Source organism: Rhinolophus ferrumequinum, chromosome 22 (assembly GCF_004115265.2).
Source record: "Rhinolophus ferrumequinum isolate MPI-CBG mRhiFer1 chromosome 22, mRhiFer1_v1.p, whole genome shotgun sequence".
NCBI classification, from domain to species: Eukaryota; Metazoa; Chordata; class Mammalia; order Chiroptera; family Rhinolophidae; genus Rhinolophus; species Rhinolophus ferrumequinum.
In genome coordinates, this window is record NC_046305.1 from 30,332,776 (window position 1) to 30,346,310 (window position 13,535).

The window sequence follows — 13,535 nt, forward strand, 5'->3', positions numbered from 1 at the left end:
TGGCACTGTGGTTTTACACCAGGCCACCAACCAGGGGAGCTCTCATCACCTTCAAGATCCTACTTCAAGGCTGCTCTCCCTGAAGACTCAGGGCCAGGTAAGTCCCTCCCTGCCCCTACTGCATGGCAGACTGTCGGGGGCTGGAGCCCATCCTCATCCAGGCCTCACCCACTCCCCTTCCCAAAAGGCAAGCTGGGACAAAGACCCACTCCCAGACTTTATTTTAGCCGTCTTATTATTTAATCTTCAGGCTCTTTCATCACTCTCTCTGTTCCTCTAGTTTGTCACTGTAATGTTTTGGTGGTTTCACATTGGACATCCTTTCAACTTGAGAGGGAGCAGATTTATGAGTCATCAGTGAAGGTGACAACTAAAATTGGACAATGCATTAAAAGTCATGGTGAACCAGGAAACAAGCATTATTTAAATGATTTCAAGTATAAGGGAGAGGGGGAAACTACCAAAAAGACTGTGGCAACATTCCCTGCCTTACAGGGAAAGGAAAACATTAGAGAAATGAGAATAAATTCCACAGTGTTTTTCACTTCCATAAAAAAGTGGAATGCAAATTAAGATCCTTCGATGATACACACTTGCTGTAGGCCCTACTGGTAAGGGAGCATTTCTTCTCAATCTAATCATGTGATCACAGAGGGGACTAGTCACCACATCTGGAAATGAGATCAGATTTAATTCACTGTATCAATAAGACCTACCAAACATTTATTAATGTATTACCAATTCAGCTGCATGAAAAATCTTGTTAGCATTGGGGGGAAGCTTTTGCCTTCATACTCAAACTTTAAAGACTAGTTTTAGTTTACTGCTAACCCTTCCCTCTCCCTACTGTATTCATAGAATACAGTACTGGAGTTTATCCCAATATTCCCTTTCAATTGCAAACTACAATTTTTTCCCAAAAACAAGACCTACTCGGACCATCAGCTCTAATGCTTCTTTTGGAGCAAAAATTAATATAAGATCTGGTCTTATATTATATTATGTAATATAATTATATTATATAATTATAATCACATGCTTTTATTATATAATTATTACATAATATAATATATTACATAATATAATTATATATAATTATAATTATATAATTACATTATATAATTAATATATTACATAAGACTGGGTATTACATTATATTATATTACATTACATTATATTATAAAGACCCGATCTTATATTATATTAAAATAAGACTGGGTCTTATATTAATTTTTGCTCCAAAAGATGCATTAGAGCTGATAGTCCAGCTAGGTCTTATTCTCAGTAAAACACTGTATATTAAAAGAAAAAAAAAAAAAAAAACACCACCCATATTCCCAACAATATTAATGATGAAATAGTTTACATTTCCAATCTTTCTTATCAGGCAATTTTAACAGCTGCAATGTTTCTAAATTAAGAAAAAAATTCCTTCAGAAAAAGTATTTCCAAAGAAAACTTAAACTTCAGCAACATTCAATGAAGGGGTAAAGCTATGTGACAGGCAATATTTAATTAATATTTTGGGACAGTGCTAATTAAGGGAGGCTCTGGATTTTTTCTCTAAAACACTTGATAAGTTCTTAATGAATGACTTTAAGGTGTCTTGATAAAGGGAAATATGCTAGAAAGCTAAGTTTAGAAATTATTCTAGTCTTATTAAATACAGGTTCTTTGAAGATGGCAGTAAAACAGGAAAACCTACCGAGAGGTCATCTCCACGAAGGATGTTCCCTGAGAGGTCTAGATGGATGAGAGTGGTGGCAGTCAACGGGTTGGCACTGAGTGACTGAGAAAGGCTATTCACTCCTGAAACAACAAGGAGATCCAGGTCAATTTCCACTCCAGAAAACAAAATGAGGTTTGTGAGTTTCTCTATGTGGCCCAGCAGCCTCATCAAATTGCACGACTGAGGTTAACCGTAAGCACCATACCTGAAAGGTAGGTCTAGGATTGTCCTTTTTGACATCCCCTCAGGCAGAACAGGTTAGTCACAGACAAAACCAAATCATCGAGTAGGAGAAAGAAATGGAATCAGCTTCATTTTGCTCTACTACTTCTGATATGGTTGGAAAGGATTTTACTTTGAAGTCTTAGAATTATGCAGGCAATTATCCTTCTCTTAAGCCTGCTAGGAGATTCTTGACAGGGTACAGTATTTAAATGATGCAGGTACAAATTCAGATACTTTAAGCTACTTAGTACTTACAGGAATGCACTGCTCTATATAATGTAGTGTGCTCAAGGCAAACTTTAGACTGAAATGGATTTTGCAGAGAGAAAATGATCTGTGCACTATGCAAAAAGCAGTCAAAAGGAAAAATGAATACTTAACACTCTACACACTATTTACATAAATAATATAAATGGCTCAAATTAGAGTCAACTGAACTAAACTGGTAATTCCACTTTAGAAAACAAAGAATGAATACATGAGGAGGGCAAGACTGTTCCGTGAAGAGAGAGCTATTGTTCTACCGTATTTTCCCGAAAATAAGACCTAACCGGAAAAATAAGCCCTAGTATGATTTTTCAGGATGACATCCCCTGAACATAAGCCCTAATGCATGTTTTGGAGCAAGACTTAATATAAGACCTGGTCTTATTTTCGGGGAAACACAGTATTATATGTGGGTAATAGGCCTGTGAGTCAGGGCCACCTGGTAGGTGGCTTTTTAACAGGCCACTTCTTGTCATGGGGGAGGACAGACTTTAGGAGATTTTTCACTACAAAATGGGGGCCCAGAAGAGTCACTCACTGGGTTCAAAGAGGGCATATACAGTGTATCCCTGAGATAACAGGGATATGGGATATTGCAAAGCTCCTCATGATTTTACTAAAACTCCAAGGTTCTAAATTGTTTATTTTGGAAATATGGCTATTTCTAAATTGAGTATACATAAATAAATAATCTTGGTTTTCTAATTTTTCAGTAAAATTCTTCTTGAATATCCCAGCCTGTCTCAACCACACTAATGAGAAACAGAAAAGGGGGTTTTTGTCCACACTCAGACAGGTCTCCACCAGGATAAAGGGCCAAGTTCAGGCCTGCGAGCAGGGGCCAATGAAGCACTCCAAGGAAAAAGCTGAGGGAGAGTTATAAAGAACTGACTCTACGGTGTGTCTGATAAAGTCTCCTGAACCATTTTTTTTTTTTGAACAGGACTTTATTGGGGAACAGTGTGTACTTCCAGGACTTGTTTCCAAGTCAAGTTGTTGTCCTTTCAATCTTAGTTGTGGAGGGTGCCATTCAGCTTCAAGTTGTTGTCCTTTCAGTCTTAGTTGTGGAAGGCGCAGCTCAGCTCCAGGTCCAGTTGCCGTTGCTAGTTGTAGGGGGCACAGCCCACCATCCCTTGCGGGAGTTGAACTGGCAACCTTTGTGGTTGAGAGGACATGCTCCAACCAACTGAGCCATCCGGGAGCTCAGTGGCAGCTCAGCTCAAGGTGCCATGTTCAATCTTAGTTGCAGGGGGTGGAGCCCACCATCCCTTGCTGGACTCGAGGAGTTGAACCGGCAGCCTTGAGGTTGAGAGCCCACTGGCCCATGTGGGAATCAAACTGGCAGCCTTCAGAGTCAGGAGCACAGAGCTCCAACCGCCTGAGCCATTTTTCAAGGGTGACTTGGCATTTGGGCATGTAGAGACAGGGGTAGAGTGAAAAATATTTTATTTAACTACAAGGAGGAATTTCTTGGCTATCAACTCAACATTTATTAAGTGCTCATAAAACATTTATAAAAGGCTGGGGATATGTAGACATATGTAACTAAGACCCATTTTTTGCCCCCAAAAAGTTCAAAGATCATCAAGAAAGAAACAATAAACTCCAGGATGAAAACTCAGTGCTACACAAGGAATATCTGTTCATTGTAACAGATCTTTATTTAACCCTATTGTGTACCAGGCATGGGCTTCTAAGACCCAGGGGCCACTATTTCACCCTCTAAAAGCTAGTCCCCTGGGAAACACAGGCAACTGAATAATCTGAATCCAGTGAGGTCAGGACTATCAAAGACATAAGAAACAAGAGCTTGGCAGTGAAAGAGGTGAAGATTCGAATAATTATATTAGATAAAAGGAACTAGCAATGGCCTATAGAAAAGTTTACTTTCTGGAGGTAACACCTATGATTGTTTAAATAGCTTACATGGAAGGAAGGAAGGAAGGAAGGAAGGAAGGAAGGAAGGAAGGAAGGAAGGAAGGAAGGAAGGAAGGAAAGAGGGAAGGAAGGAAGGAGGGAAGAAAAGAAGTTAGGAAGGAAGGAAAGAAGGAAGGAAGGAAGGAAGGAAGGAAGGAAGGAAGGAAGGAAGGAAGGAAGGAGAGAGAGAAAGAAAATGGCCAAACTTCCTTCAGTTTGTTCCATTACTAGTAGTACTAAGTATTTTGTAATGGAATAATTGAGTCCAAAACATATGCAAAATACCAGACTCATCAAGAAAACCATTTGTAAGACCATTTCTTTAGTGAAATGTAACAAACCTCAAAAAATAAATTCCAAAATGAGCAGGTCAAATTAGTCTCAACAGCAAAACACTCCTGGACAGGTGCCAGCTCTTGGCAATTGTCCAACAGCTGAAGAGAATTGGGGAGAATCATGTTATCAGCTCAGCTTCATGCTACTGAAACAGAATGAAGGGCTTCCTCCCCCACCTTGTGAGCCCACATCCATGTGAGGCCTGTGATAATAAGCACATTAGCAGCAGGAAATTACAAAAATATAGGATGGAAAAAACTCAGAGTTCTTACAACATAAACTAAACACAGATTTACACGCCATTCTGGATTCTGGCTGTCTAGTAATTCTGACCATCTTCCTATTTATTATTGAAGTGCTTACAGCTGGAAAAAGGTGGTACCAGATGGCCCTGCAGTGACATAATGTGGCAGTCAGCAGGACATTTACTAGAAATCCAGAAAACTATGATTTTGCTAACATCTGAGAAAGAGAAAGTGTATTTGAAGACAGTGTGGATGTCATGGGAAGATTAAAAAAATTTACTCTTGAATTATGGAGCTACAAATACGTATATAAATGTTTTTATAGAACTAAAATACAAATGCTAGTCAAATTCAACAAAAGCTTAAAATTACAATTTAGGTCCTACGTGACAGTGTGCAAGAATAATGAAACCTTTAAGAAAATAGGTTATTTAATAAAAACATTTCAAGATATACATCTTAAGAAGGACAACTTAAAATTCCTTGGGTCATATGTTATAAACAATATTAATTCTCACAACACATATTTTAATGTACACATGTTATTGCAGGGAAGAAGCAAATGTGGTGACCTTTATTTGTGAAGGGCATAAGAAACATGGGCCATGCTCATTTACAAGGAGGCTGAGGGCCTTCCCCCCATCATCACAGTTGGAGGGACAGGGACATCAGTGAGTGGTGGCACTGAGGCACCTCAGAATCAAAACTTGTCTTCAGGATGATAAATGATCCCCGTATCCCTCTATATGTTTTGCAGTAATGAACACATAAGTTAATATAAATAAATATAATCAATATTTAAATTATTGGTATTTTTAATATGTAGAGAATTCATATAAATTAGGAAAAAAGATTAACACTGTAATAGAGAAGTAACAAAAGATGGGAACTAGCAATTCCTCCAAAAAACATACAAATTACTAAGGAACACGGGGAAAAAAAATTCCCTAAGCAATAACTGAAGAAATTAAAATTAAAATGTCAACACTTTTGTTTATATGCTTGATAAACAATGAAAAAGGAGACTAATGTCCACTGATGGTGGGAGCATAAAAACATTTGTATAAAATACTTAGAGGACATCTTAACAATAACTATCAAAAGAAGCTTTAGAAAATGTGCAAACATTTTGATCTGACTGTTCTACTTATAGTTTATGTAAAGAAGAAATTAACAAATGACAAAATAATTAGTACAAAAGCCATGTTAGTGTTGCTTGCATTACTGAAGAATTAAAAAAACATTTACATGTACAATAACAGATCATTTAAATAAATTATGGAACATTTTCCATATCCTGGAATATCATGTAGCTACTGAAAGTGATGTGTTTACTGACATAAACAATCACAATATAATATGTGGGAAAAAGTTTATGAAATGCTAAGCATAGTGTGTGTGTGTGTGGGGGGGTAAATATGTATATAAATAAATTATGTACAGATGGAAAACAGTATGAAAGGATGGGCACCAAACTGTCAACAGTGAGTCTTGTAATGGTTTGATACTGGCATTACAAGTAATTTTTGCTTTCTTATTTATATTTTCCAGTATCTTTTAAATCTTTACCATAAATATGTAATGCATTGATAATCAGCAATATCAAAATGATAAAAATGAAAGGGTTTTTTATAAAACTGATGGGCTGAGATATATCAATGAGAATATAAAGGAACTGAATTTGGCTTTGAGGTCTGTGGAGGACTTCAGATAACAGGACAGAAAACACTGACTCCTGGGGAAATCTTTCCCTTTGGAAATTTACTATTATGCCTTAATTTTAAACGTGTACAAATGTGTGTAAATAAAATCGTATGACTTATAGAACTAGCCCCAATTTCAGATCACTCTTAGTGTACACTAACTGTACGTTCATAATAAAGCATGACTGGATAGATGTGAAGTCATTGAGCGACCATTTTTCTTCACCCACTCACGCATGACACATCCAGTGAGAGCCTGTAACGTGCTGGGTGCTGGGGACACAGTAACGAATAAGGCAGAGAGCCCTTTCCTTCCAGAAACTCCCAGGCTAGGACACAATCAAAATGCAATGGGAAAACATGCTAAAAGAGAGGAATTCACATAGTGCTATGGGACAGAGAAAGGAGCATCGAGCTCTGCAGCTGTAGGGAGAGTTGGCTGTCTGAGAAGGCTTCAAAGAGAACTAGAAACTGAATCTTACAGGATGAGAAGTAATTTACCAAATTTGTCGGTGGGCACATTGAGGTTGTCCCAAGCCAAAATAAAAACAAATATAGGGGCGGCCAGTTGGCTCAGTTGGTTAGAGCGCAGTGCTCTTAACAACAAGGTTGCCAGTTCGATCCCCACATGGGCCACTGTGAGCTGCATCCTCCACAACTAGATTAAAACAAATATAAAAATATGACAGCACAAGATGATGATGATGATGATGATGGTGATGGTGGTGATAATGACGATGGTGATGGTGATGATGGTGGTGGTGATGATGGTGGTGGTGGTGGTGGCCCCAAGCTGCACTGCATGCATATTAACTAATTTAATCCCACCACCAGTAATAAAGCTGATACTCACATTTCCATCTTACAGATGAGGTAATTGAGGAACCAAGAGATTGTAAAACTATGTTCATAGTAAATAAAAAAGTTAGGGCTCAACTCTAGGCCATCTGTGTGAGAACTGACACTCTTAATCACTATACATACTGCCTTCCAAAGAAAGTGATATATTTAAGAAATGGCCAAGTTATTCAATTCAAGAAACTTTCATTAAATACCCATAATGGTCTAGGCACTGAGCCAGGTGCTGGAGATACGGAGATGAGGGCCCCACTCTAGTAGGGAAGACACAATATTAATACAATAATGTTAGATATGTGATCTAGAAGTAACACACACAAAAAAGTAACAGATTCTCTTGAGGTCTCAGGAACAGGGAAGAATTCTCAGAAGATAAATGGCACACTTGAAGGTTTTATAAAATAAAATGAAGCTCTCCAAGAATATTAAGGTAAGTATAAGATAACAGAAAATACATATATCTTGGTTTCTGCCCTCCATTCCTGGCAAAGGGCTCCTAAATTCTTATAAATTCCGAAGAGATAAGAGCACTAGAAGCATCTCTTGTTCTAATTAGGTGACTCTGGGTGGGCTCCTGGATGAGGACTGGATGAGGACCAGGAAGATCAAACCATGATTAGGAGCTTGGAATTTTCAGTCCCACCCCCCCATTCTCCAGAGAGAAGAGAAGGGCTAGAAATGGAAATTAATAACTGATCATGCCTACATGAGGAAGCCTCCATAAAATCCCAAAAGTATGGGGTTCAGAAAGCTTCCAGGAATTGAACACATCCATACTGGGAGGGTAAAACACCCCAATCCACAGGGACAGAAATTCTTGCACTCGGGACCTTCCCAGACTTCACCCTATGTACCTTTTCATCTAGCTGTTCATCTGCATCCTTTATCACATCCTTTAATAAACTGGTAATTGTACATAAGTGTTTCCTTGAGTTCTGTGAGCCACTCCAGATACTTAATCAATCCCAAGGCTGGAGGACTTTGGAAACTTTGATAACCTGGGCTTGAACTCACATCTGCAGAAGTGGATGGGGACAGCAGTGTTGTGGAATTGAGCCCTGAAACTGTGGGACCTCATGCGATCTCCTGGTAGACAGTGTCAGAACTGAGTTGACTGGTGTTGGAGAATTGCTTGGTAAGGGGAAAAAACCTCCACACATCTGGTGACCAAAAGTGTCAGAAGAGAAGTGTTTTGTGTGAGTAGGGAAGGAGACACACAGGAAAAAGAAACACAGGAGGAGGGGAAGAGCTAAAGTTTTCTCTACACAGGTTGAAATAAAACTTTTCAAGAAGAATAAAAACATATACAAAGGCATGATGTATGCAGTGCTATTTCCAATATTGGCAGTGCTATTTGGCAAAATAATAATAGAATCGACAGGATTTGATGAGCAACTGGATACATGAGAGGAGGATGAGTGGAGTCAGGAGAGAATCTGGGAAAGACAATTTCCAGAGCAGGAAATACAGGGGGTGACTGGGCACTTAGGCCCAGCAGTTTTCTATAGAACACAGTCCAGCGGACAGTTGGGTGGGGGGTGGGGATAGCTGATGTTTCTCCAAAGATGAACCGAGAGAAACACAACCCACTGCCTCTGGAAATGTGAGGCATGAGGCAGGAGGGAGTCAGGTGAACATTTCATTACGCAAACTTAAAAAAGTTAAAGACTTCACATGTATTTCAAAATTATTCTCGACTCTGAAAGCACTTCATTTTGCACAACCATAATTCCAACCACATAATTTCTTTATCTTAAAACTGTGAGAGTACTGTAATACATGTATATATAACTGAGTAATAAATTCCAACTATTTAAGGTAGCATGGTGCAACAGAAATATTACAGACATAAAGTTAAGTAAATAAGATATACTATACCTTTAGGTGACAATGAGGTTTTAGATAAATTTAAATGCTTTAATCCTTTTGGGAGTTTGGCAAATTGAATACCTAAAGAGGACACACCTGAGAAAGGAGAAAAAGAGATTATTAGAATTTTAAAGTTATCAGAATTGCATTTCTTTTACAAGGCCTGAAACTTAATTTCAGTTTTAATCTAATATAAGTGATCTTTTTTCTTTCTAATGTCAGAGCTTATTTTCTAATCATCCCCCACCACGACTCCTTTGCTTTCTGTTCTACTGATAGTGTCGGAGAAAAGGTTGTTTAATTAAGCATAACAATATCAAAACTTTACCATTAGAGATATTTTTCTTTGGACTAACTACACCTTTTCCTCATAGTCCTATTTCACATACTCTTGTGAAGAGTGATATAATTGGTCCCCCTTTTCTTTTTAACCTGTGTCTTAATGAGTTGATCACTCTTCTGGGTGAGCAAATGCATGCTATTTAATTGTTGTCAAGAAAATAAATGTAATATTAACTATTCAAATAACAGCTTCATTTTTAGTAGATGGGATTCTAATACTTAATTGGCTTATGGATAACAATCTCAGACAAAACATCAGAGCACATTTTAACTTCTTAAAGGTTTTGTAACTTAAAATAACTCCTGAAGAATTTACAGTATTGAAAATGAGATAGCGGAAGAAAGGAAGGAAGGAAGGAAGGGAGGGAGGGAAGGAAGAAGGAAGGGGAAAAAAAAGAAAAGAAAGAAAAGCAGTCTCTAAATTTAACGGCTAGAATGGGAGACTGTGAACACCAGCTCACACATCTAAGGACAGCAATGAATGCAGACTGTTTCCTGGGAGGAAAGAATACCAGAATGTATGGCCTTCCTACAAGTCCTTCAACCACTTCCTGCTGTACACGAGTCATCAGCTCCCAGGGGCATGCTCTTGAGAAGGCTCCTAAAGCAGTATTAACCATGTGTTCCCCGAGATTGATTCTCAGACTCCAGGAACTACTGTCCTGGGTGCTGCCCTATTATTTAACCCCAAGTTCTCTACAAGTTTTATCAAAGTTTATCGTGATATAACTATTGTAGAAACAACCTAAAAAGTCATGCAGCTGGACTAAGTCTGGATGGGTTTCCCCAAGGATGGTGGGTATTCTGGGATCCCCTGCCTACCGATCCATAGCATTTCATTGTTAAATAAGTTTAACAATCACTGGACTAAATAACGTTAAACAGGTTTTTATCTGAATATTTACAGAGATTTGAATGTGCTGATCCATACTGTTAATTGCAAAGTGGGGGCAGGCCTCATATTTAGTTGACACATTTTTGCAAAATGAATAACAAGTTAATGGGGGGAAAAGGGGAGGGGAAAAAGATGGCATAATTTTCAAACTTGATTAATGCAAAGGCAAAACTTATATAAGAAATAGATAATCTCAATCATCCTCTATCTATTCAAGAAAATAAACCCATTATTTAAAACTCTCTACAAAGAAAAGCAAAAGAAGACCAATGTAAAAGAGTACATACTATATATCTATATATAATTTTATATTTATAAAGTTCAAGAAAAAAATAAGCTGACAGGAGATTCAAAATGGCGGATTAGGTAAATGCTATGCCTACTGGATCCCAAAATTACAAACAAATTATAGAACAATCAACCTCAACATTCATCTGAACACTAGCTAAATAGAACCACTATGATTAAGGACATAAAGAGGAGGCCACACCATGACTGGGTAGTCGTGGATCTAGCACCAGTGCTGGAGCCGCTGAAACAACATTGATTTTGCAGAAACCACCCACCACACACCTTAGCTTCCCTCCCTCCCCCTTGAGTTGCATTGCCAGGGGCATTCTGGGTTCTTGGGCCACCGGACCCACCCTGACAAGTCTCGGAGGAGGTTTACTACAGCAGTGGAAAATCCACAATGGCCTGGGGAGATTTTGGTGGTGAACAGCGACCCAAAACTGCGACCATTTAGGGCCAGTTCTCAGGAATTTGGGAGCCTGAGGTGGTGGCTGGCTACAGTGTTCTTAGGGCGCTGTGCAAGATAGTCACAGGCCAGATACTGGAGTAAGAACTGAATCTGCATTAACATTGTAAAAATCACTGGTCACCTCTTGTGATTCCCTTCAAAACTACCACATGCAGATAGTGATGCATTGCCAAGGGCACTCTAAACACCAGGCCAACCAGTCTGCATGTGCACCAAAGGAACCTCTTTCACTGGCTGGGCCTTATAGGGAGTTGGCTGGTGGCAACAGGCCTACGGGGTCCTGGGCCTTTTGCTAAGCTGCCTCAGACACACTATTGGTGGCAGCCATCCTCAGTTCATAGCGAGGCCACCCACATATGCCTCCAGGTCCAGCACAGGCAAAAGCCAATCACATATAGTTTTGAGGCATCTACCAGGCAGCCACAGGCCACTAACAGGCAAGGCTGAATTTACCCTGCACGGGCGACCCTCCAAAGAGAAACCAGAAAAAACACACCCAGAGGCCACTTTCAGACCCCACCAGATCACTAACTGGTTAGCCCCATAACCGGCATAACCCAAGGCAGGTCTCAATGGGCACAAGAGCCCCCAGGGGTGAAGCCTCCTCTGAGGGTTCAGCCCCACACAGCAGCTCATACACTGTGGGTGTAGCCAATCTTCATAGTTAGCTAGCCTGGGAGTCAATCCCTACACACTGATGTGCTGAAAGCAATAGAGGCTCAACTAAGGGAGGAGAACACACAAACCACAATCAAGGAATACGCCTGGAACACATACACAGGAGGTTAGGAAGACTGTGCAATTCGATTACACAGGACACATACTACATAAGGCCACCCTGCAAAGACTGAGACACATAGGAGATCTACCTAATACACAGAAACAAACACAGAGCATGAGGCAGAATGAGGAAACAAAGTAACATGTCCCAAATAAAAGAACAGAAGAAATCTCCAGAAATGGAACAAAATTAATGGAGAGAACTAACCTAATGTAGTCAGAGTTTAAAAAACTGATTATAAGAATGCCTAAGGAAATTAGTGAGAATTTCAACAAAGAGATAGCAAGCATAAAGAAGTACAAAGAAACCATGACAAAGAAACAGTCAGCAGTAAAAAATACAATAACTGAAATTAAGAATACACTAGAAGGAACTAACAGCAAATTAAATGAAGCAGAGAACAGAAGCAGTGATTTAGAAGACAAGGTAGTAGAAAACAACCAATTGGAGCAACAAAAAGAGCAAAAAAAAAAAAAAAAACAAAAAACAATGAGATAGTTTAAGAGATCTGTAGGACAACATCAAGTGCAACAACATTTACATCATAGGATTACCAGAAGAAGAAGAGAGGGAGCAAGGCATCGAGAACATATTGGAACAAATAATGATTGAAAACTTCCCAAACCTGGTGAAGGAAATTGACACACAAGCCCAGGAAGTGCAGAGAGTCCCAAACAAAATGAACCCAACCAGGCGCACACCAAGACACATCATAGTTAAAATGGCAAAGATTAAAGACAAAGAGAGAATTCTAAAAGAAGCAATTCTAAAAGAAACTAGTTACTCACAAAGGAGCTCCCATAAGACTATCACCTGATTTTCCCACAGAAAATTTGCAGGCAAGAAGGGAGTGGCAGCAAATATTCAAAGTGATGAAAAATAAGGGCCTACAACCAAGACCGCTCTACCCAGCTTAACTTAAAATTGAAGGAGCGATGAACAGTTTCCCAGAAAAGAAAAGGCTAAAGGAATTCATTACCACCAAGCCAGTATTACAGGAAATGTTAAAAGCACTTCTTGATGCAAAAGGAAGGCGAAAACAAACTAACAAAAATCAGAAATACCAACAATAAAATGGCAATTACTACGTACCTATCAATAATTACTTTAAATGTAAACAGATTAAATGCTCCAATCAAAAGACATCAGGTAGCTATGTGGATAAGAAAACAACACCCATGCATATGCTATCTACAAAGGACCCACCTCAGATCAAAATACACACACAGATTGAAAGTAAAGGACTGGAATAAGTTATTTCATGCAAATGGAAATACAAAGTATAAAAAGCTGAGGTAGCAATAACATATCAAACAAAATAGACTTTAAAACGAGACTATAAAGACAAAGAAGGGTATTACATAATAAGAAAGAGATCAACCCAACAAGAAGACATAACCCTACTAAATATCTATGCACCCAACATAGGAGCACCTAAAAATACAAAACAAATATTGATGGACATAAAGATAGATATCAACATTAACACAATCATAGCAGGGGACTTCAACATACCACTGACACCAATGGACAGATACTCCAGGCAGAAAATCAATAAAGAAACAGTGGTCTTAAATGACACATAAGACCCAATGGATTTAATCGATA

At 38.8% G+C, this 13,535-nt stretch overlaps 1 protein-coding gene across 16 annotated transcripts in view; it reads right to left on the bottom strand.

The window, feature by feature from the left end:
- Positions 1–13,535, bottom strand: part of CARMIL1 (capping protein regulator and myosin 1 linker 1) — a 349,148-nt gene that overhangs the window by 135,541 nt on the left and 200,072 nt on the right. For all 16 annotated transcript variants that reach the window (XM_033092802.1, XM_033092806.1, XM_033092813.1 and 13 more), the window contains 2 exons: positions 9,159–9,245; positions 1,706–1,809 (listed from right to left, as the gene is read on the bottom strand). In XM_033092802.1, coding sequence (XP_032948693.1) covers positions 1,706–1,809; positions 9,159–9,245 — 191 coding nt within the window. The remainder of the gene's footprint in view (positions 1–1,705; positions 1,810–9,158; positions 9,246–13,535) is intronic.